Source organism: Colobus angolensis, unplaced genomic scaffold (genome assembly GCF_000951035.1).
Source record: "Colobus angolensis palliatus isolate OR3802 unplaced genomic scaffold, Cang.pa_1.0 Scaffold46, whole genome shotgun sequence".
Classification (NCBI taxonomy): Eukaryota; Metazoa; Chordata; class Mammalia; order Primates; family Cercopithecidae; genus Colobus; species Colobus angolensis.
This window is the reverse complement of record NW_012118043.1, coordinates 4,042,096-4,065,437: the sequence shown is the minus strand read 5'-3', so window position 1 is coordinate 4,065,437 and position 23,342 is coordinate 4,042,096. Positions and strand designations below refer to the sequence as shown.

The 23,342-nt window shown below is 36.4% G+C and overlaps 1 protein-coding gene across 3 annotated transcripts in view; it reads left to right on the top strand.

The window, feature by feature from the left end:
• The window catches only part of PLS1 (plastin 1), a 112,991-nt gene that overhangs the window by 74,707 nt on the left and 14,942 nt on the right, over positions 1-23,342 (top strand). For all 3 annotated transcript variants that reach the window (XM_011958080.1, XM_011958082.1, XM_011958081.1), the window contains 8 exons: positions 2,117-2,249; positions 3,995-4,076; positions 8,142-8,307; positions 8,388-8,530; positions 10,334-10,426; positions 13,680-13,875; positions 18,823-18,901; positions 22,244-22,358. In XM_011958080.1, coding sequence (XP_011813470.1) covers positions 2,117-2,249; positions 3,995-4,076; positions 8,142-8,307; positions 8,388-8,530; positions 10,334-10,426; positions 13,680-13,875; positions 18,823-18,901; positions 22,244-22,358 — 1,007 coding nt within the window. The remainder of the gene's footprint in view (positions 1-2,116; positions 2,250-3,994; positions 4,077-8,141; positions 8,308-8,387; positions 8,531-10,333; positions 10,427-13,679; positions 13,876-18,822; positions 18,902-22,243; positions 22,359-23,342) is intronic.

The window sequence follows — 23,342 nt, the reverse complement described above, 5'->3', positions numbered from 1 at the left end:
GTCTCGGCCTCCCAAAGTGCTGGGATTACAGGCTTGAGGCACCGCGCCCGGCCGATTGCTTCTTTTTTTAAATTCTGAAAACATTGCATATATATTTCTGGTGGTGTGTGTATTTCCCTTATATCACATTTCTTTGTATATTTGTTTTATAATTACACTAAAAAGTTCCTCAATGGCAGGTACAGTATTTTAGTGATCTCTGAATACCTAGACTCCAAATCCTTTTAAGGAGGTATGTATGAAGAGGCGAGAAGATAAGGCAGATTATTATATGTACAAAGAGGAAATATTAGTACATATTTGTGTTTTTGTTGGCTTGTGTGTGTATGTATGGATTAAATTTTGGGGGTACCTGCAAAATATTCCCTTGGGAAAATTACCTAATTCTAGGAACTGGGGCAACAATGGAGAAGGCCAAGTCATTATGTGCTACCCTCTGATGGAAATGGGGATTATTTACTTTAAGGATTTATACTCTTAAATGAGTTTTATATCTACAGAATAATAATAAAGCTGTACAATGTTTCTACTTTAAGTTCCTTCCTATTTTCCCTACTGCATAACCCAACAAAATTTTCTACTTAAGATCAATGTACCCATACTAGAAGCCATGTGTTGAGAAGTTGGTGGATGAAGATGGCCAAGGATAGTGCTGGTGTCTAGATTTGTGTCAGTTTGTTTGTTTGTCTGTTTGTTTGTTGTTTGAGACAGAGTCTCGCTCTGTCACCTAAGCTGGAGTGCAGTGGTGTGATTTCGGCTCACTACAACTTCCATCTCCCAGGTTCAAGCAATTCTCCTGCCTCAGCCTCCAGAGTAGCTGGGATTGCAGGTGCCTACCACCACACCTGGCTAATTTTTGCATTTTTTAGTAGAGATGGGGTTTTGCCATGTTGGCCAGGCTGGTCTCAAACTCCTGACCTCAGGTGATCCGCCCGCCTCAGCCTCCCAAAGTGTGGGGATTACAGGCATGAGCCACCACACCCAGCCAATCGGTGTCAATTTTTTAATAGTAAAAGTTCCATGGAAATTGAGCTGTTTTATTCATTTGAATAACTCTTGACTGAATTCAGTATTTCTGTTGTAAGCTAAAAATCACAGCTCTCTAATCTTTTTGGAGAGGATGGGTTTCATTGCCATGGTCTTTGTTTCTTGTATTTCTTTCCTTATTTAATTACATATACATATTTGACCTCTGATGGTCTGTTTCTGATTCATTAGCTTTCAGAAGCAATACATATTTGGAAATATTTTTGAATCAAACCAAATATATATTGTGCTCATTTAAGATATATACCTTCATCTCTCCTAATATATCAGGTGGAAATGTGGAATGAATTCCCCTCCCCTGTCCTGTCATTTCTTCTTTTTTTTTTTTTTTTTTTTAGACAGAGCCTTGGTCTATTGCCAGGTTGGAGAGTGCAGTGGCGCGATCTTGGCTCACTGCAAGCTCCGCCTCCCGGATTCACGTCATTCTGCTGCCTCAGCCTCCCAAGTAGCTGGGATTACAGGAACACGTCACCATGCCCAGCTAATTTATTTTTGTATATTTAGTAGAGATGGGGTTTCACCATGTTGGCCAGGATGGTCTTGATCTCTTCACCTCGTGATCTGCCCGTCTTGGCCTCCCAAAGTGCTGGGATTACAGGCATGAGCCACCGCGCCCCTCCCGCCCACCTTTTTTTCTTTTGAAAGGGTCTCTTTGTGGCTTAGGCTGGAGTGCAGTGGCATGATCTCCGCTCACTGCAACCTCCACCTCCTGGTTCAAGATATTCTGAAGCCTCAGCCTCCCGAGTAGCTGGACTACGGGCATGTGCCATTGTGCCTGGCTAATTTTTGTATTTTCAATAGAGACGGGATTTCTCCATGTTGCTCAGGCTGGTCTCGAGTTCCTGACCTCAAGTGATCCGCCCGCCTCGGAATTGCTTTGGGAAGTGCTGGGATTACAGGCCTGAGCCACCACATCCAGCCCCCTTTCATCTTTTCTTAAACCCTTTTGTGTTTTAGTAGATTTTTAATAATGGTCGATTATTATCTTTGAGCAGAAATTAACAAGTATGTTTTTGTAGTGCAATAAAGTTTGAAATGAGATTTGCCTACGAAGATTTTCTCCTTTCAGAGGAAGAAAAAGTGGCTTTTGTTAACTGGATAAACAAAGCCCTGGAGAATGACCCTGACTGTAAGCATCTCATACCCATGAATCCCAATGATGATAGTCTTTTCAAATCACTTGCAGATGGCATCCTTCTTTGGTGAGTTCATCTTCTGGTTAAGGAAGCTGTGTTCTTCCTGATTACATTGATGAGCATTCCATGAAAACTACGATTCAGCCGTCCATTGTCTTTTGGAATCAGTAGCTACTTAGGTCCTGGAGAATTTATATTGCATAGAAAATGAACTACTGTGTATCTTTGGAAAATTTCCAAAACTTTCTTTCAAATACAGTCCCTTGTTTTTATGTTGTCTTTTACGTATATCACTATAATAATTGCCAGGAATCTTTTATTTGTCTGATACAGTTTTAAATATTCACAGGGTTTCTCTTTTCTTTTTCCAGTAAGAGAGTATTGATTATTGACTGGAACAGGAACATGAGGCGATGCAAAGGGAAGATATTCCTTATTCGTACCTAAATGAAAATAATGTTTTGATTCAGCCTTGTGTTATCCTTGGCTCTTTGCATTCTATTTTTTCTCCCTATATTGTAAACTCTCTGAGGGAATGTCTTTGTTGTCGTCGTGTGTACCACAGTCCCAGCATACTCCTTTGGACAAAGCAGAGATCTTTTCTTTAGTTTATAAAAAGTACAGAAGATTTACAAAGTAGAAAATAACCATCACAAATATCTTTACCATCCATAAATGACTTACTAACATTCTAACACATTTCCTTCAGTGTTTTTTTGGATGTTTTTACTTAAAAAGGAAAACAAAACCTTACCTGTAAGTACAGGATATTAGATTTTAGGACATTAAATATAAAATATACCTTGACCTCCACCTGCAATTCTTATGTTTCTTTGACCTTCAGAGAAATTCCTATTCTGAACTGAATGGGTATTTTCCTAATATTGTTTTAAAAGGTAAAATTCTATAGAGACAAAATTTATATTAATTTCTCTGAAAATGTCTAAATTATTGGTCTTAGATGAAATCTCTGGCTTCGTATCTTTCTGCAACAACAGTAATTTTAACAGTGTTGATACTACTTTATGAAACTTGGCTTCTTGGAGAATTTCTTTGTGTTTTAGGCTGTTGAATGCTGATGACCATTAAGTGAAATAAAGACAAAACTAACATAAAGAAAATTCAGGGTGATGGCTGGGCATGGTGGCTCACGCCTGTAATCTCAGCACTTTGGGAGGCTGAGGCAGGAGGATCATTTGAGGTCAGGAATTTGAGACCAGCCTGGCTAACATGGTGAAACCCCATCTCTACTAAAAATACAAAAATTAGCTCTGAGAGATGGCACACACCTGTAATCCCAGCTACTTGGGAGGCTGAGGCAGGAGTATCACTTGAACCCAGGAGGTGGAGGTTGCAGTGAGCTGAGATCGCACCACTGCACTCCAGCCTGGGTGACAGAGGTAGACTACATCTCAGAAAAAAAAAAAAAAAAAGAAAGAAAATTCAGGGTGACTAAAAAAATTAGGAGAAATGCTAAGATTACTCTTGCAGTGAGTGATGGATTTGTTTTAGGAATGGCAATATTTCTTGGATTTTAAGAATTAAGTTCCTGGCATGAATTACAGTTTAATTATTATTATTATTTCTTGAGATGAGGTCTCTCTGTTTTGCATAGGCTGGCCTCAAACTCTTGGGCTCAGCCTCCCAAGTAGCTGAGATTATATGCACATGCCACCATGCCTGGCTTACTGTTTAATATTTTAAGGTAATGAATTGTTATTTTCAAAATTTATCTATTTTGGCTGTTTGCAATAATAAACTAAAAAAATTTCTTCGAGTATTAAACTAAATTATTCTCATTTTCTCTTTAGCAAAATGATCAACTTATCTGAACCAGATACAATTGATGAAAGAGCCATCAATAAGAAAAAGCTCACGCCATTCACTGTTTCTGTAAGTATTTGCCCTTTGCTTATAATCATGTTACTATGCTGAAAAATGTAAGGCCTTTATTAATGAATGCTTGGACCCAGATAAAACCTTTGATTTAATGTAATGTTGTTCTCCTATAAAAACTGTTTGTTTGTTTTTTGTTTTTGTTTTTAAGAGACGAGGGTCTTGCTATACCCCCCAGTATAGCTCACTGTAACCTCAAACTCCTGGGAGCAAGTGATCCTCCAACCTCAGCTTCTTGAGTTGTTAGGGCTATAAGCATGTACCACTATGCCATGCTAATTTTTTAAAGTTTTTGTGGAGATGGGGTCTTGCTATGTTGCTCAGTCTGGTGTTGAACTCGTGGCCTCAAGTGATCCTCCCACTTCAGCCTCCCAAAGTGCTGGAATTATAGGCATGAGCCACCATGCCTGGCCAAAACTGGATTTTTATTAAATAAAAATTCAGTTGGATTTTGTAATGAATGCAATGAAGATTCAGGGTACTTTGGATGCACTTAAGCTGTAGTATTCAGTTTATATTATTGTAATTATTGAGTTATTTATTAATGAGCACTTGCTTGATGCCAGTTCCCTTATTGGGTGGTTGAAAAATAACACTGCAGGTTTATCATTTCACAAAATTTTAAATTATTCTTTTTGTACTAAATTGTTCTGTAGTTGGCTTCTCCATACAGATCTTGTAAAAGTCCAGGTATTTATACATACCACACTTTCCCCCTCAAAATCTCTAGAACAATGAGTGGATATTAATATTTACTGAGTATTTACTGGGTATCAGTCACTGATCTAAACACACTATGTAAATTATCCTCCCAGCAACTTTATAATAAGGTATATACTATTATTTTGTAGATGAGGAAACTGAGGCACTGACAGGTTATACAGAGGCAGAGCCAGGATATGATCCCAGTGGTCTAGTGCCAGAGCTCATTTCTTAATCACTGTGTTATACTGCCACTCTCATGCGGTGGTAGTAATAGCAACTATTTAAGGTGTGGTCACAATAGTAGCTATTAAAATTAGGCTACTGCTAATCTGTGTCCTTCATTTGGCAAGTGCAATCCTTGATATCGCTAAAATTATTGAGTCTTCTATAGAAAGCTAGTCTTCTATAGACTATTACCGCCTGCATATATTGGAAGTATGCTATCTCTAAAAATAAAACTGCATGATAGCCCCTCAGATCCACTCTGTGGCTACCACAAAATACTTACAGAATATTTTTTCTTTATTTTCTTTAATGCACTAAATATAAATATTGAAAGTAAAACCAAGCAATAAATGTATACAATAGTAAGAAATGCCGTATTTCAGATTCAGTGGCAAAAAAAATGGTCATGTATGTATCCTATAAATAAGATAGATGTGAATATTTTCAATAGTCATGGATATTAAATGAAGATTCCAGTACAACATGTGAAAAATAATCTGGCAATTGCAACTGGAAATAGGCTTCTTCAAGAATGGTAATTTGTATTAGTGATATGCAACATTATTGACCTGTTAGCAAGCAGGGAACAAGAAAGCCATGTAGTCAACATCCAATTCTGTACTTCTCAAAGATAACAGGAAATGAGGGAACCTGTTAGACAGTCCAAGCCTAACCATGTACCACTGCCCTATAGAAGGCGGGGCCGCCTCTCTTGTGTCCCAGTTGTTTGTGGTTCCCTACTGTCTCTATCTTTCCGCATCAACACAATTCTTCAGGAAGGCTGGGCATTCAGAGCAGTTGTCCATGGTAAGAATTGTATAGCAACTTCTCCATGGGGTTCTCCTGTTACTTCTTGTTCTTAAGATGTTTAGAAGTAGCTTAGTGTGGCCACTCCATTCCCTACTAACTGGTAGGGCAATAATGTTGTATTTATCAAGTAGAAACTACCATTTACTTGAAAGAAACATGTTGCAACTCCTTATTTTCTACCTATTTTTTAAAGCCAAATTACTTGTAAGACATTTGATATGCTTATAAAGCAAACATCTTTGAATAAAATTAACATCAAAAGCAGTTTTTCTCCTATATGACCAACACAACCTGTTGATAAGACAAAGCTGAGTTAATTGTTTAATGCAGTAAGAGAAAATACTTGCAAAGCTTTGTTATCGTCTTGGTGCTGGGAAAGTGAGGGTAGCATCTGAGAATTGGAACTGTGGTTTAGGGCAGGTCTTTCAATATGAGAGAGGGCGAGAGGGCTCTGATCCAGATTGGGCAAGGTTCTCAATGCACCAGCCCAAGACTGGTGGAAATAGCAAGGGGAGGATTTTAAGGTGAAGAGGTCAAAGATTCTTAGAGTATAAACTGTCACTGATGTTTTCATTGAAGAGTGAATGGGTCTTTTAGGTAGTGCCTGCAGTGAAAAATTTTTGCCTAGGTTCAAGACTCCTGGAAGAATAAGATTATGCTAATGAAGACAGAGAATAAAGTCATGCCAGTGAAGACAAGAGGATAGCACACCAGGTCATATTAATGTAGGCATTACAGGTCATATAATATAGGCATGGTTTTGTTTGTTATTGTCCAGGCTGAGAGTAGTGGTAGGTTTTGGTTCTTACTAGTATTGCAATCAATTTAGCGAAATTATACACTTCTTTTGGCCCACAGTACATGCTGTCAATTGCATATGAAATGGGTTATTGTGAGATTAACACTATTATTGGCTTCATTTTCAGTCCAGTTCTTTCCCCTGCTGATGCATGCTGGGGAATCACAACTGGAGCAAACATCATTTATGCTCTTGGAAGCAAAGAGAATAATATTAGTGGTCATGCCTAAGTCAGCAGCAGTTGTCTCTTGAAAGTTGCATAGATTTGATTTATGGTAACTTAAAAAAACATCTGAATCAGGAATGTTAATTAAAAACACCTGAAGTTATTAAAAATCTTAGATTTCCACAAAGTATTTGCAATTTGCTGTTAATGTTTCCATGTTTATGTTTATTTGTAGTGAATTATGAGGTTATAAAAATATTGAAGGTTTCTCTGGTTCTGCTTCTTTTGGGAGAACTATATTTAAATGAACATTGCTTAATACTACTACAAAAATAATTCAAAATGCTTATTTCAATCACCCCAGATGATCCCCCAAAGATACAGCCATTTATTTACTTGGAGCTCAATAAATCACTTCAGCACACTGTAGGAGGAAGCCACTGAAATATTCTCTATGCTTTGAGAACCTCTGTGCTTTGCTGCTGTTGTGACCAGCACATTAAATTGTCGCTATTACTGCTACAATACGAGAATGGCAGTAATGCATGGCGATTAAGAGGATGGGCTCTGGGCCGGGTGCGGTGGCTCATGCCTGTAATCCCAACACTTTGGGAGGCCATGGCAGGCAGATCACGAGGTCAGGAGATTATCCTGGCTAACATGGTGAAACCCCGTCTCTACTAAAAACACAAAAAATTAGCCGGGTGTGGTGACGGTCACCTGTAGTCCCAGCTACTTGGGAGGCTGAGGCAGGAGAATGGCGTGAACCCGGGAGGCGCAGCTTGCGGTGAGCCGAGATATTGCCACTGCACTCCAGCCTGTGTGACAGAGTGAGACTCTGTCTAAAAAAAAAAAAAAAAAAAGAGGATGGGCTCTGGAGACCACTGGGATCAGACCCCAGCCTTTCCACTGTGGAACCTGTCAGTGCTGTGGTTTCCTCATTTGTAAAATCCATCTTAAGAGTTACTTTAAAATTCTCTTAAAACCTAATTGTACATAATTTTTTAAAGAAATACTTCCAAATGAGCACTTTACAGAAATATCATGTTGAGTTTGAGGTATTGGCAGAACATCCAGGTAGACATAACCAAGTACATATATAGATACAGAGCTTAGAGTGGGGATTCAGAGGAGGTCTGGGTGGAAATAGGGATTTGTTGAAAGTCATTGGCATATAAAGTAACAGTTAAAACCATGTGATTTTTTTTGAGTAGTAGTATTTTCGTTGTATAAATATTATGTTTATAAATCTGAAATTTGGCAGTTCATTGTTTCTTATAGATAATTTTTATAGATAAGACCTTAGAAAGTACTTCCTCATGTGTACCTTTTTTTTTTTTTTTTTTTGGCAATTCAGGAAAATTTAAACCTAGCCCTGAATTCTGCCTCGGCCATTGGTTGTACAGTGGTCAACATTGGTGCATCAGATCTCAAAGAAGGAAAACCTCACTTGGTCTTGGGACTTCTCTGGCAGATAATCAAAGTTGGCCTTTTTGCTGATATTGAGATTTCCAGGAATGAAGGTAAGATCATTAGAAATATCTGCTGTTCATTCCATGTACTCGCTATGGGAAGAATTTACATTTCACTGTTTTGCCCTCAGCTCTGATTGCATTGTTAAATGAAGGTGAGGAACTAGAGGAGCTGATGAAGCTTTCTCCTGAGGAATTACTGCTGCGATGGGTGAACTACCATCTGACCAACGCAGGATGGCGTACCATCAGCAACTTCAGCCAAGACATTAAGGTTTATACTTACATGTTCAAATTTGTGACATGAAATAAAGGATGTGGAGTGTAAAAATAAAAGGGGTTCAGACTTAAATTTGAATTCAGTTCACAAGAACACTTGGTACAGAAAATGAAAATTTGCATTACTGTGTGAAGTAGATCCCCCAATTACATTCACAAAATATATATTTTCTAAAAACCAGATACATTGGCTTTTAATAAGAACTACAACTGGCTATGAGAGGAAAGAGATGTTAACCTCAACAGATTAAAACACACTTTCTCATTTTATATGCCATAGATCTGCTAGATTATAATGAGGATGTCAGTCTGTTCATTTGGACTAATAATTGTATCTGTTTACTGGTTTAACACTCTTACTCCCACTTTGTCAATAACCAGCTAACAGGAAATCAGATTATCTGAGGGCACAGGGAATCAGTAAACAAAGGGATCTTAAGGTATGTGCCTTAACCAGGGTAGCTTAAAACACTTCCCTCTCTACTGGGAGAATCTTGTCAAGGAGACTGTAACAGGCATTTCTGTCTAACGACAACTTTCCCTTGCTTACTGCCTGGATGGGCACTGCCAAGCCAGGGTGCTGTGACTTTCTTCTGTTTCTTTATGTCCTCCCCTGCCCTGCCCCCTGCCCCCAGAGTAATCAGTGCTGGCTCTAATTCATGTTCCCTCTTTAGCTAGCTAACCTTCGGTCAGGTTATCTTTTTCCATAATGGCCTAGAGGACAGTCTCTCAATTTGAAGTGACATTTTATTTCTCTGCTTTCATTCTGAAATCTCTTAAAATTCAGCTAATCAAACATTTATTCAGCTCTTCCTAAAGGGCATTATGCCCAGGGGATGCAAAGACTCAGCTCTTGAGAAGCTTGCCAGTTCTACTCAGAGACAAACATGTACCAGAAGGATATTTCAGTTATCTGTTGCTATATAGCAAACTATGCAAAATTTGCTTATAATGATTATTTCTCATCATTTTGCGGGTTGATGCATCTTGGCTGGGTGGTTCTTCTGCTTCGCACGGTTTTGGCTGGGATTACTAACTTAGTTACATTCAGCTGTCAGTTGGGCTCATCTGGAAAGTACACAAAGGCCTCAATCACATGTCTGGTGCCTCAGTGCTCCTCCACAAGGCCTCTCTACATGGTGAGCTCAGGCTTCCTCACAGCATGATAGTCTCAGATAGTTGGACTTCTTATGTAGAGGTTAACTTTAAGACAGAGGAAGCAGAAGCTATTAAGATTTGGGCTTGGAAGCCCCAGAACATCACTTTCACAGCATTCTCCTAGTCAAAGTGAATCATAAGGCCCGTCCAAATTAAAGAAGACAGGAAATAGCTTCTGCCTTTTGATGGGAAGAGTTAATGTGTGTATGGGGAAGAACTATGATATCCATCTTTGGAGACAATGACATTGGATGATTTAATAGTGTGATCACTGTTTACTTATTGAGGTAGGCAGGGGGTGCTGTGCACTACAGAGGAGTGTTCTTAGTTCATCCTAGAGAATCCAGGGAAGCTTCCAGGAGATAATACTTGACCTGAATCTTAACTGATGTTGATGCTTGGGTGTGTAAACAGATGGAAAAGTAAGGGAGGGTATCCAGGTGCAGGAAACAGGATTGCTATAAACTATGAGGTGTGAAACAGCATGGTACATTCAGGAACCTACAAGTAATTCTGTATTATTAAAGTTATTCCATTCTTTGAGATAGAGGCAATTTCTTCAGTTTGAGCACTTGTTTTCCCTAAATTCAATGATGATTTTATTCATTTTAAAAATGCTATTTCGTATCTTTCCTTGAAGGACTCGAGAGCCTATTTCCATCTGCTTAATCAGATTGCCCCTAAAGGTGGGGAAGATGGACCTGCCATTGCCATTGACCTTTCAGGAATTAATGTGAGTGCAATTTTTAACTCTTAAAATATATTTTGGTAAAATAGACATAGGAAATTTACCATTTTTATCATTTTCAGTGTTCAGTTCAGTGGCATTCAGTACATTTGCATTGTTGTGCAGCTATCACCATTATTCATCTCTGCAAACTTTTCATCATCCTGTAGGGAAATTCTGTACTCATTAAACAAAAACTCCTCATTTTCCCCTTCCCCCAGGCCCTGGTAACCACTGTTCTACTTTCTGACTATGAATTTGAATTTGAGTAGGAGGTACAGTCAAATTTAGAGTACAGTTCTTTACAGGCAGTATTCCCCAGTAGAGCCCTCAGCTCTCCATTAAAATTTGGTGCTTTGCTCTATGGAAGTTTTTTCCATGGCCCAGACTCCAAACCTCCATGTCAAGCCAACTGGCTGTCATGACAGAAGAAAGAGAACTGCATAATTGTGACCTTGAATATTTGTGAAATCAGCCCTACATTCACGTTTCCCTGGTGCAAGGCAATTGGAACTCACCAGGGTGCTCTTGTGACTGTCAACATATGCCAGGAAAGGAAGCAACAACCTGTTGTTAGATTTTTAAGCAATCAATTATCAGTTTTAGCAGCTTATATTTAGAAATATACAAAATAAATATAGATATTCCTAGTATTTATGGTGTTCCTAGGAAGGACTGATAACAGATTCTGACCTACCAAACACACTTCCTAGGAATCTCATTCTTTTAGCATAAGTTATAAATACCAGGGATGGTTCTATCTAAATCAGGATGTCCAGTCTTTTGGCTTCCCTGGGCCACATTCAAAGAAGAATTGTCTTGGGTCACACATAAAATACACTAACACTAATAATAGTTGATGAGCTAAAAAAAAAAAAAAAGTTGCAACAAAATCTAATAATGTTTTAAGAAAGTTTACAAATTTGTGTTGGGCCACATTCAAAGCTGTCCTGAGTTGCATGTGACCCACCGGCCGTGGGTTGGACAAGCTTGAATTCTAAACATTAAAATTTGGTCAGATAATAGACTGTATGAAAAATATGTCATGCACTTAAAGTACAGTATCCATAACATTTGGTTTTAAAGGCAACTTGAGTCATTACTAATTAATTATATCTCACATTATTATAATGACATATTTCAGAAACAGTACTGCAACGCTCTGTAAAATTTGCAAATCATTTTAATTTAAAAAATTAGGAACTTAAACTTATGGAAAATTTTGACTATATTCAAAAGAGAACAGACTTAGTATACTAAACTGTCAGGTACTCATCCCTCAGTTTCAACATCTGCCAATTCATGGTCAATCTTATTTATTCCCTATTTCCCTCCTCTTCTGTATTATTTTGAAGCAAATCTTAAACATTACTTCATGGATAAATATTTCAATATGTATTTCTAAAAGATAAAGACACTTTTAAAGTAAAACCACAATACCTTATCATACCTTAAAAAATTACAACAACCTGTAACATCATCAAAATATCTAGTCAATGTTGACATTTCTACTTGCCTCATAAATGCCATTTTTTTCATAGTTTATTTGAATTAAGACCCAAAATAAGGTCCACATATTGTCTTTATTTGTTTGGTTGGATATTTTTTTAGATGGAGTCTTGCTCTGTCACCTGGGCTGGAGTGCAGTGACACAATCTTGGCTCACTGCAACTTCCGCCTCCTGGGCTCAAGTGATTCTCCTACCACTGCTTCCTGAGTAGCTAGGATTACAGGTGCACACCACCACACCTGGTTAATTTTTTTATTTTTAGTAGAGATGGAGTTTCACCATGTTGGCTAGGCTGGTTTCAAACTCCTAACCTCAAGTGATCCGCCCACCTCGGCCTCCCAAAGTGCTGGGATTACAGGCATGAGCCACCACGCCTGGCCACATATTGTCATTTTTTGATGTCTACATTGGTAACTTTTCATTGTTGTTTAATTTAATAATTGTTGCTTTCTCTGATTTCATTTACATGATTAATTATTTTGCAACTGTGGTGCACAGAATTAGGTAGGTTATCTTTGGTCATGATATACTCATATGGGTCTGTGCATACCCATTTTAAAATTTATTTTTGTGTGTGATTGTTTTGAAATTGTAACAAGCATCATGAACTCACAATCTAACAGGAAAACTAAGACCTTGACATTACATTTTCTGTCCAGTTCTTCCCTATTCCATCTCTGTTTTAGCTCAGTGTGGTAACCACAGTCTTGAATTTTGTGTTCACTGTTGTTTTGCTTTTCTTTTTATGTAGTTTCCCTTCATCCAAATATATCCCTTACAAAATTAAATTCTTCATTTTACTTTTTAACTTCCTTTAAAGTTTATCATGTTATACTTAAATTTCTAGTACTTCTTTTTGAATTTGTATCTCTAAGAGTTACCCATATTGGATGTCATTGTGTGAATATACAAATTCATTCATCTACTCTCCTGTTCATAGGTATTTGGGTTGTTTCATTTGTTTTCAGGGTTTTGCAATTGTGAAAGGTGCTTTTTGCTATGATTTTAATTTTTAAAATATGTATTTCAACTTGTTTTTCATCAAGAAGAGCCTTCTGGAAATTTCACTCAGTGTACAGTGGGTATGATAACTATGCCTGTTATCCAGAGGGCACTCTACTAGCTGGCCTTGAATAAGTTATGTATAGTGCGACCACTGTGAGCTTACTGATACAATATTTGAGGATTTTGCTGAGTATTTTAGCAAAAAGGGTAAAATAGTCAGTTATCCCAGCAAGGAAACTCAGACTTTTTTCCTTTTAACTTCAAAGGCATGGAGGCCAGGTGTAGTGGCTCATGGCTATAATCCCAGCACTTTGGGAGGCGGAGGTGGTTGGATCAGGAGTTCGAAACCAGCCTGGCCAACATGGCAAAACCCTGTCTCTACTAAAAATACAAAAATTAGTTGGGCATAGTGGCATATATCTATAATCCCAGCTACTCAGGGGCTGAGGGAGGAGAATCGCTTGAACCCAAGAGACAGAGGTTGCAGTGAGCCAAGATCACGCCACTGCACTCCAGCCTGGGGAACAGAGCAAGACTCTGTCTCTAAATAAATAAATTAATTAATTAATAAAGTAAATAAATAAAGGAATGGGTAAGTTGACTTGGAATTACTACACATTTTGATCTTATTTTGAGTTATTATTTGATATATTTGTGGAAAAGTAATTGCTTATAAATACATATACCAATAAAAATTGTGCCAGTTAAAACTTCAATTGTAACCTTTTTTGTTTTATTGTTTAGGAGACAAATGACCTGAAGCGTGCTGGACTTATGCTTCAAGAAGCAGATAAACTGGGCTGCAAGCAGTTTGTTACTCCTGCAGATGTGGTTTCAGGCAATCCTAAACTTAATTTAGCTTTTGTAGCTAATTTGTTTAACACATACCCATGCCTGCACAAGCCAAATAATAATGACATCGATATGAATTTACTGGAAGGTGTGTTCTTTCTGCCTTTCTTTAATTGACTTACTATATTTATCTTGTTATAGTGTCTTACTTCACTGTCAGAGACAGGGGCTGTGGTGGGAAATGCAATTTAGTGTGTGTAGTAGGTGTGTGTATCTAATGAAAAATTCAAATTGTGGAAGGTGGTTGCTGGTTTTGGTTAAAAGAGAATGCTGGGGTAAATCTTATCTTTCATTTCTCCATAAGAGGTTAGTGAAAACTATCATACATTGAAAAGATTCTCATAAATGATCACATAACAGCTCTACCACCAACATGGACAATGAATTATCTGTTAGAATAAAATAATTGTTTGTAGGTGTTTTTCTCCTTTGAAAGCTCCAGTTTGACTCTAATATTGTTCTCTTTTTAATGTTTTTAGTGTACATGAAAAAATTAGTGTTCATTATTTGTCTTTTGTGTGGTCTATCGTTATCTGTCTCATAATATATAATACTTTCCTGTTTTGCTTCATGAAATGCAGATTTGACCCCTCCTAATGTAGGTACTGTATTTAGTACTTTTCTATACTCTATAAATATATTCATTCTGAATGTTCTTTTAGTACCATTTATTCTTTCCATCTGGGTTGATATTTTATTTTTTGCATTGTTCATGCTGTGTTATTTCTCTCTTAATATGCCCATAGAATGAAACACAAATAAAACTTAATTAGAATAGCAGAACAAAGCTTTGATTTTATAAAATTTCTACCTAATTTGCCTTCTATAATGATGGGATATTGTAGTTGTAAACACATTAGAATTCAATTTTGAGAAGTAGACTTCATGATTTGATGTAAAACCTTTATCCCTCTCCTGTGATAAAATGTATCTTTTATCACAAGTAATCTTTGAAAGGATTAATTTAGGTTCTGTAACATATTATTTTGTATCAATTAGCTATTTATATTTACTGAACCTCACTGAAGCTTACAATATATGAATCATAATGACAAAACATTCTTAATACCCAGTTCTTACTCATTTTTTGTTTCCCAGCCTTTCTTTTTTCTCCCACTCTCACACATACCAACACCCACATTAGTATCAGAACTTAAAGTAAAAACAGTGGCAGTGGTAATGGCAGTTGTTGAAGGGAGAGGCAGTTGTCAGAGGAAGGCGCCAATCTTAAGATTTGTCTTGCTAGTTGCCCTGGTTTGGAGAAAGCGGGGATTCTTCTTCGTAGGGAGAATCTGATGTGCAGTATTCATGATCTTAGTGTTCATCCTCTCACATAATTCACACTTACTCCCTTCTTTCCCAGTGAGATAGAATGAGAAATCAATTTCATGGCCTTTTTCTGCTTGACTGCCATAACCAAAGTTCCAATGTCCTTGTCACCTCATAATTACAGTTTTGTGATTAATGAAAGACGCTTCAGATTTAACAAATACATTATTCGAAGAATATGAGTAATTCATTCTTCTTGAAGGTCCCATAAAATAAAGAGTGTGTATATATATATATATATATATATACTTTTTTTTTTTTTGAGACGGAGTCTCACTCTGTCGCCCGGGCTGGAATGCAGTGGCTGGATCTCAGCTCACTGCAGGCTCCGCCTCCTGGGTTTATGCCATTCTCCTGCCTCAGCCTCCCGAGTAGCTGGGACTACAGGCGCCCGCCACCTCGCCCGGCTAGTTTTTTTTGTATTTTTTAGTACAGACGGGGTTTCACTGTGTTAGCCAGGATGGTCTCGATCTCCTGACCTCGTGATCTGCCTGTCTCGGCCTCCCAAAGAAAAGATTATATTTTCTATGTAGATATGTAACTGAGAGGGAAAGTAGACAAAAAATGTAGATTTTTCATCAAAGAGAAATTTAGAGTAAGAGATTAGAACTTGAAAAAAAATAAGCAAAAGGAACACTGCTAGGTTTTATCAGTCTGGAAAATTTCAAAATCCCTCTGTCAGTAGACGGCATTGTTTAGAGTGGCATATTAAAAATGATCTGCTTTTTATAGTCACTGAATTCTTGCTAGATATCTTTTCCAACTTGCTCGCTCTCTTATTTTTCATGTTTGAATTCTTTTGCTAGTGTTCAGCATGCTTTTGGAATTTTTCAGTGTGAATAGGATTGCTAAATATTTCCATTATTATTTACTATCTATTAAGATAACATGGGAAATATTTATCAGTCATCTTTATTTAGAACATATGTATGTCCTCATACATCTGTCAAAAATGTATTTGACTTTGACTGTCATTGGATTATTTTCCTCTGTAAATTTGAGTTTTAATATATCCTTATGAAATTTGAAGCTTGATCTTATCACATCCCAAATTCATATGTTAGTATGTCCTCATTGGTAGAGAATTTTCTCTCTAGAGAATTAAAGAAAACACAATTAAATATTAAACTTCACATCAAATTGAGCCAGATATATGGGCTCTGTATAGAAAGACCATCTTAGAATTCATTTATGGTTACAGAGGGTACATAGGCCACAAACTATCAGACTTCGTTCAAATCTTAGTTCCACTATTTAATCTGAATAACCTCTGTGAGCCTTGGTTTTTTTCATATATAAAACAAGACTAATAAACTTAATTTGAAGAGTTACAGAGCAAGCTAAATGTGATCATGAATGAAAGAATACAGTATGTGTTTATTAATGGTCAGGGAGGGAGGAGGAAAGCACTTCATGTGTCACAGCACATTTATTGAGTGTTAAATATATGTTAATTCCTTTTTTCCCTCCTAGTAGCCTACTTCTAAGATAGTTGTTATTTTTATTGCTATTTTTTAATTATTATTTGTAGATGTCAAATTGAGCCTGCAAATGAAAAGAATGTTTTATAGTTCTTTCAGTCTTGTATATCAGCAATTAAGATTTTACTTCTTGAGATTGTATATCAGATCTAGGGGGAAAAAAGATTTTACCTCGAAGATTGCTTTAGCTGTCTGTAATCCAGACATTTTCCAATCTGGAATACATATATTTTTGTAATGCTTTACCATGGCTCTTGCACAAATGCATAGTGCCTCTAGCTTTGAGTATTTATGTACCAAGACATTTTGAAATGTTATTAGGTAAATAAATGCTCATTTATAAAATCTGTTTTACTTTCCAGGTATCAAAAATTAAAATAATTATATAATCAGTTGAGAACAATAGGAAGAAATATGAACCCCTGAAGATAGTTTCAGAACTCTATCAAAATACAAGTTTAGTTATTTTAAAATATTACTTACTGCATCATTAGGTTCAACAGAATTTGGATATTTTAATTAAAGATTAAACCAATAAGGCACTGTTAATCTTCATAATTTTAAGACATTTAGATTTTCCTAGATGGAAATAATGTAAAACTTCTGTAACTATTAGAAAAAATATATATATGTCTTCATGATAGATAGTAATAGAGAAACAACTGAGAGGTAAATCCAAATCAAAGGCATCAAGTTGTTGATCATAGTATGTTTATATTTATGTCACTTGGGGGATAGTTCATAGATTTAATTTGTACCTGTTTTAATAATTCCTACAAATAAAGCTGGCATGGATTCTGGAAATATTTAGTTTAGCTTGGTTCTTCTTAAAAAAAGATTCTCATGTAGACTGTTTATTATAAAGTGGTGGTAGCAGATACAACTGCTCAGACTGATCAGTTACCTTTTATGCAGACCAGAGGGAACAAAATTTAAGCAAGAAATTATAGGGCTATATAATAGAGCAATAATTAAAGCAGATTCTGGGAAAGCTGTTAGATAATGGCATTGAAACCACATGAAACTACAGTGAGTAGATTATTTCCTGAACAGTTGGCACAAATAACAGAATTCTTTAGCTCTGACAAGGCTTGAGTTCCTGTCCTGGGTGTGCAGGTTTATACTGTCTTTGGCACTCAGTGTGAAGATGACTGTTGCAATGGCTCTATGCGAACGAGCCCCTGGGACACAGATGATTATAGATTTATGTGCCAAATTGTCACATGGGCCAAAATCTAGAGTGACTTCAACTTGTCTATAACTTAGAATTGATGAGAGGTATAAATGTTTCAGTTTTTCAGGAGTCTGGTGATAAGATATAAATTAGGCCATTCCACTGTCCACTACCTTTGCTGAAGAATAAATAATCATGATAGTTACTTAGGACTATTAGCCATCAGGAGATGACTAGAAGGCAGACAGTGGTAGAACCAGCCCACATTCCTGCTCACTTTGTGGTGAGCAGGAATAACCCACATTTTCCTTATAGATTATGTAAGCACTGTTATGAAGGGAATGCTCAGAGAGGTAGGGTTAAATAACAGCACCTGAAGGAGTTATCTCCTTGAGTGGATCTTTGAGGTCCAGGAACTTACTATGACGAAATGTATCTTTCTCTTATCAATCTGTATTGGGTCTGTGTTCCTTATGTATTTTCAGTAATGACAATCTAAACTAACTCAGGAAGCCTGTAAAATAGTTATATTCCCTTCATTGTGTGTTATCCCCTCTGCCCTTCATTGTACGGTGTAAAGGGTAGTTTGTGTGCTGGGAAACTTTCCTGTGTAAAACCATAATTTGTACAAATTTAGAAACACTGAATCGAGAAAGGTATAACTTTTCTATTTGTGTTTAATGTGCTAATGTTACCCTGACTGCTAAAAAATTTTATTTTTATTAATGTTTAGTGAATCCCTTTTGCATCTAATCATAATTATAGACCACAGAAGTGTATCTGTTATTTCTAGGCAGAGAAACCCATGGCTCAGTACTAGTTCACAGACATCAAAGGGAATCTAGAAGAAGAGATTTAAAGCAAATGGAGGCTTCCTAGATAGTAGGAAAGAAGGGACTTTGGCATTAAGAGACTTTTTTTCTCCCTTTAAAGAAACTGTAGTATCTAAAGAACCAAACCATGACCAGTTTGTACCTGCTAGAATGGTTTAACATATAGTTCCTGGTTCCTTTTGTCCTGAGTCATCAGTGTGAGCTTGTGTCTACTCTAGGAGAGAGCAAGGAAGAGAGAACATTTCGGAACTGGATGAATTCCTTGGGAGTCAACCCGTACATTAATCATTTGTACAGGTAAATATTTTATTGTGCTTCAGCTGTACTGTCAGGGTCAAACTTTTCAAGTTTCAAACTGTAGGCATGTTTAAATGGAACATTTTCTCAAGTCGCAAGAATTTTAGCCAAATTTTAGAGTTTCAGGATGCTGGGAATTGGCAATACAATGGATTTTAAAAGAAAGTTACTATTCAAAAAAGGAATAATAGTTATGTTTTTGATGATATACATAAATCAGTAAAGATAATCCTTACCCTTTTATAGTTATTGATCATAAAAATAATTTCAACTTTAACAGAGTAACAGTAATAACTGATAAATTATGTTTTTCATTGTCATTTTTCATTTATTTTTGCCAAAACCTCAATTATTCCATAATTTATGTGTATATTTTTTCTAATTTGTAAAAGTAACTTGTTTTCCTTGAATAATTGTTGTAGCTTATCTCATTCTTTCTTGTTTAAAAATGATAACACATTATTGGCATTAGTAGGGCTAAGAAAATATTTCACTAAATCAATTCCTGGGCTAACGATGCGTCTTTCTAAGTGTGGATGAGAGGAAACCGTTCTTCTCTCTTTATTATACAGTCTACCAGCCTGCCTTAATAAAATGCAAAAGAAGCCAACTTCAGCTAGTTGTATTTTTTTTTTTAGAAAAACGTTCTAATTAACTAAATGTATTAATAATTTACATACCCAAGAAACTCCTTAAAGAAGATTAACTAAGATTAACTCCTTAAAGAAGATTAATGTCACAACAGGCCAAGTTCACTGGCTCACTGAGGATTTATGATGCTGTAATTTCTGCTGCTTGGTGTTTATTCACAATGTTCTTTAAAATTGAAAACCAGTGTTACCTTATTATGGTAACTGGCTTTGATTGTGATAGACCCATATTTGTAAAGCTCTTGAAGAGTGTGTAAATTTCAGCTAGATGAGAGGAGATATACGTCGATTAGACCAGAGCTCCTGTTACAGTAGCAGGGAAGTTAAAACACAAATATTGAAGGCAAGGAGGGGTTCACTTTTTATGGACTGATTTGAAAGAATGTCTCTAATACACAGTCAAGAGAAAAGAATAACAAGGTCTAGTATGATCCCATTTTGTGTACAATGTGAGTGTGTAGATATTTGTATTCGAATTTTAAAAGAAAATCTAGAGAGGTACATAGCAAACTGTATGTAGCCTGGGTAGTAGGAGTAGAGAACAGTAAGGAGACTTTTATTATTATTATTATTATTATTATTATTTTATTTATTTATTTGAGATGGAGTTTTACTGCCCAGGCTGGAGTGCAATGGCATGATCTCGGCTCACCACAACCTCCGGGTTCGAGTGATTCTCCTGCCTCAGCCTCCCGAGTAGCTGGGATTACAGGGATGTGCCACCACACCCAGCTAATTTTGTATTTTTAGTAGAGATGGGGTTTTCCCATGTTGGTCAGGCTGGTGGCGAACCCTGACCTCAGGTGATCTGCCTGCCTTGGCCTCCCAAAGTGCTGGGATTACAGGCGTGGGCCACCGCGTCCAAGACTTTTAATCTTAGTAACTTAAACATGATTGTATTTTTTTTGAACCATGAACATGTATTTTTCTATAATTAAAGAGTAAGCTTAAAAATAGCAGATTAAGATTTGTTGATACTCATGTAATTATTTCATAAATATCAGGAACACTAGATTCTATCATTGACAGTGGAGAAGAGAATTGACCAAACCTTTTAGCTAAAGATATCTGAAGAATATCTTTATTCAAGAAATACCAGCATAGGGCTTCTGAGCATACAGTATTTTTTCTTGGGAAAAGAACTGTTACTTTCAGAAAATTCTTTAACATAATCTTAGAGAACCATCAGATGCAGAAGAACAATAGGTGGACATCTAGTTGACACTGGAACCATGTGTCCATAGAATTGTGTCTGCATCATATTCCTAAACCCACCCCCAAGAATTTTTAGGTTCCTGCCTATAGTATAGCCAGCCCAAACCAAAACAGCTAGATTTTCCCAGAAAATTCTCTTCTCTAAAATGTTATAAATATATTTCAAGAACTATTAGTCCTAGAGTTTTTCTATGACCAGTTGGTTCTAGAACTCATCTTGAAGTCTCTGGAAATCATTTAAACTCTCTGGGCCTCAGTTCTATTTGCAAAATAATAATAATACCATACTAGACAGGAATGAGAATGAATTCATTTAAAGTAAAGAAGAAAAATACATGAAACAGATAAGATTCCAGAACCTGCAGAAATACTTTAGTGATTCTTTTTTTATACAGAATGTTTCATGTGCCTAAAGGTAATCTACTCAGATCTTAATTACCTTCATATCAGACTTTCTCCCTCTAGCACCTAGTACTGGGCCCAGCTGCCTTCACTGCCATGTGGTGTGTGCTCAGAGAATGCAAAGTAATTTAATATGAACCTTAGCGAAACATAACTCACTGGACAAGCTGTTGGAGGAGAAAAGTCATGTAATACATCACAAAGCTAGCAATTTAAAAAATCAGTTGCTATTGCTTTATGGCCTTAGCATACTGCATTAAAAATAGACTAAACAGGCATACATTAACCTTCTCAGGAGAACATATTTTTCTGAATCCAAAGTAGTTAATATTTTTACTACGAGAATTCCTACTTGTTCATAAGTTCCTTCTTCTTAACCCTCATTCCTGAACACAAACAGCTGCCTACTGAGTAGCTATTGTGATTTTCCTATAATTATTTTTAAGTTAAAAAATAATGTATAAATAATACATGAACTTATTCTTACTGGACAAGTTCCAGAAAGTATGTAAGTATATAGAATAAAATAAAACATTCCACCCTTACTCTCTTGTACTCCCCTTTTCCTGACCTCTTTCTTTACCTGATAGAGGTAATTGCTATTAACTGTCCTTAGCATGTATAGGTATATAAACACATTTGACTCTAAATTTTTTTAAATAAATGAGATCAAATTGTATGAAGTGTTCTGCCATTTGTTTTTTAAAGTTTGATATGTCTTGCAAAGCTTTTCATATCAATACATAGAGATCTACCTCATGTCTAATGGTGGCCAAGGAGTTTATAGTATAGTTTACTCAACAGCTCCCTACTGCCAGGCAGTTAAGTTGTTTCCAAATTTATAAATACTGTGGCAATGAATGTCCTTGGATATATACCTTTGTAAATATTTATGTAAACATTTTAGACAGATTCTTAGACTGGGAGTTCTGGGTCAAATGATATGTCCTGTCATTCTTTAAGGATTAAATGACTTATGTTCTTAAAGATATAAGTCTGTCTCCAATGTACTTAATACAATTAGGTAGTACCCAACATTTCCTCCTCTTTTATCTGCTTTTCTTTCCTGTTTTAGTGATCTCACAGATGCTTTAGTGATCTTTCAGCTCTATGAGATGATCCGAGTGCCAGTCAACTGGAGCCATGTCAACAAACCTCCTTATCCTGCCCTTGGAGGGAACATGAAGAAGGTGAATGAAATAATGGCCATGTATATATTGTTATTGTTCTGATATAAAACAAAGAATTTAGAGTTTCATGAAGTTGAATGAAGTGTGCTCTGTCCCCACAATTCTGATTCAGACCAAAATGTGTTAAGCTTAATAGGCTTTTTACAAGTTTGCTTTAATAAATGCAAAGATGAAGGCAATCCCTGTAGTCAGACACTTTATATAACTGTTTTCATCTTTATCAAGTCATAGTACTTAATGTTCTTTGAGATGTACTGTAAATGTATTCTTATTTTACAATTGGTATAACTTGCTGAATTTTTATCAGTTATCCACTCATTTATTCAACAGATATTTATCAATTACCTAATACCTGTACAGTGTTACGCAGGATATAACAAAAAGTATAAAGCATGGAGTTGGTCCTCAGGAAAGCCTAAATAAATTAGGGAAATATGTGTGCAAACAACTACAATATGGTACATGGTAAACAAAAGTGAATATTATGATTTCTAGGGAAGAAAGCTGAAAAGCTACTGAAATAGTAATAGCAAAATGGGAACGACACATGAGTGAACAATTCATAGAAAAATAATGATGAATAGTAAACATACGAAAAGCTTTTCACCCAGAATAAAGAAATGCAATTTAAAACAAGAAACTATTGAACTGCATCCAATGTTAGAGGAAGTATTCATTTGTATAATCTTTCTAAAACCAGTTTGGCATTACATATGAATCTTCCAAAAAATTCTTTGACCTAATTTCACCTTTTTCCACCTATCCTGATGAAAAAATCAGAAAGACACAAAGTCGTGTGGCAAAATGCTAATCATAGCAGTGTTTATACAGCACAAAGAAAACAACCCAGTTGTTCAATAAAGGGTTAATAAAATTGACACCTTTGGGAGGCCGAGATGGGCGGATCACGAGGTCAGGAGATCGAGACCATCCTGGCTAACACGGTGAAACCCCGTCTCTACTAAAAAATACAAAAAACTAGCC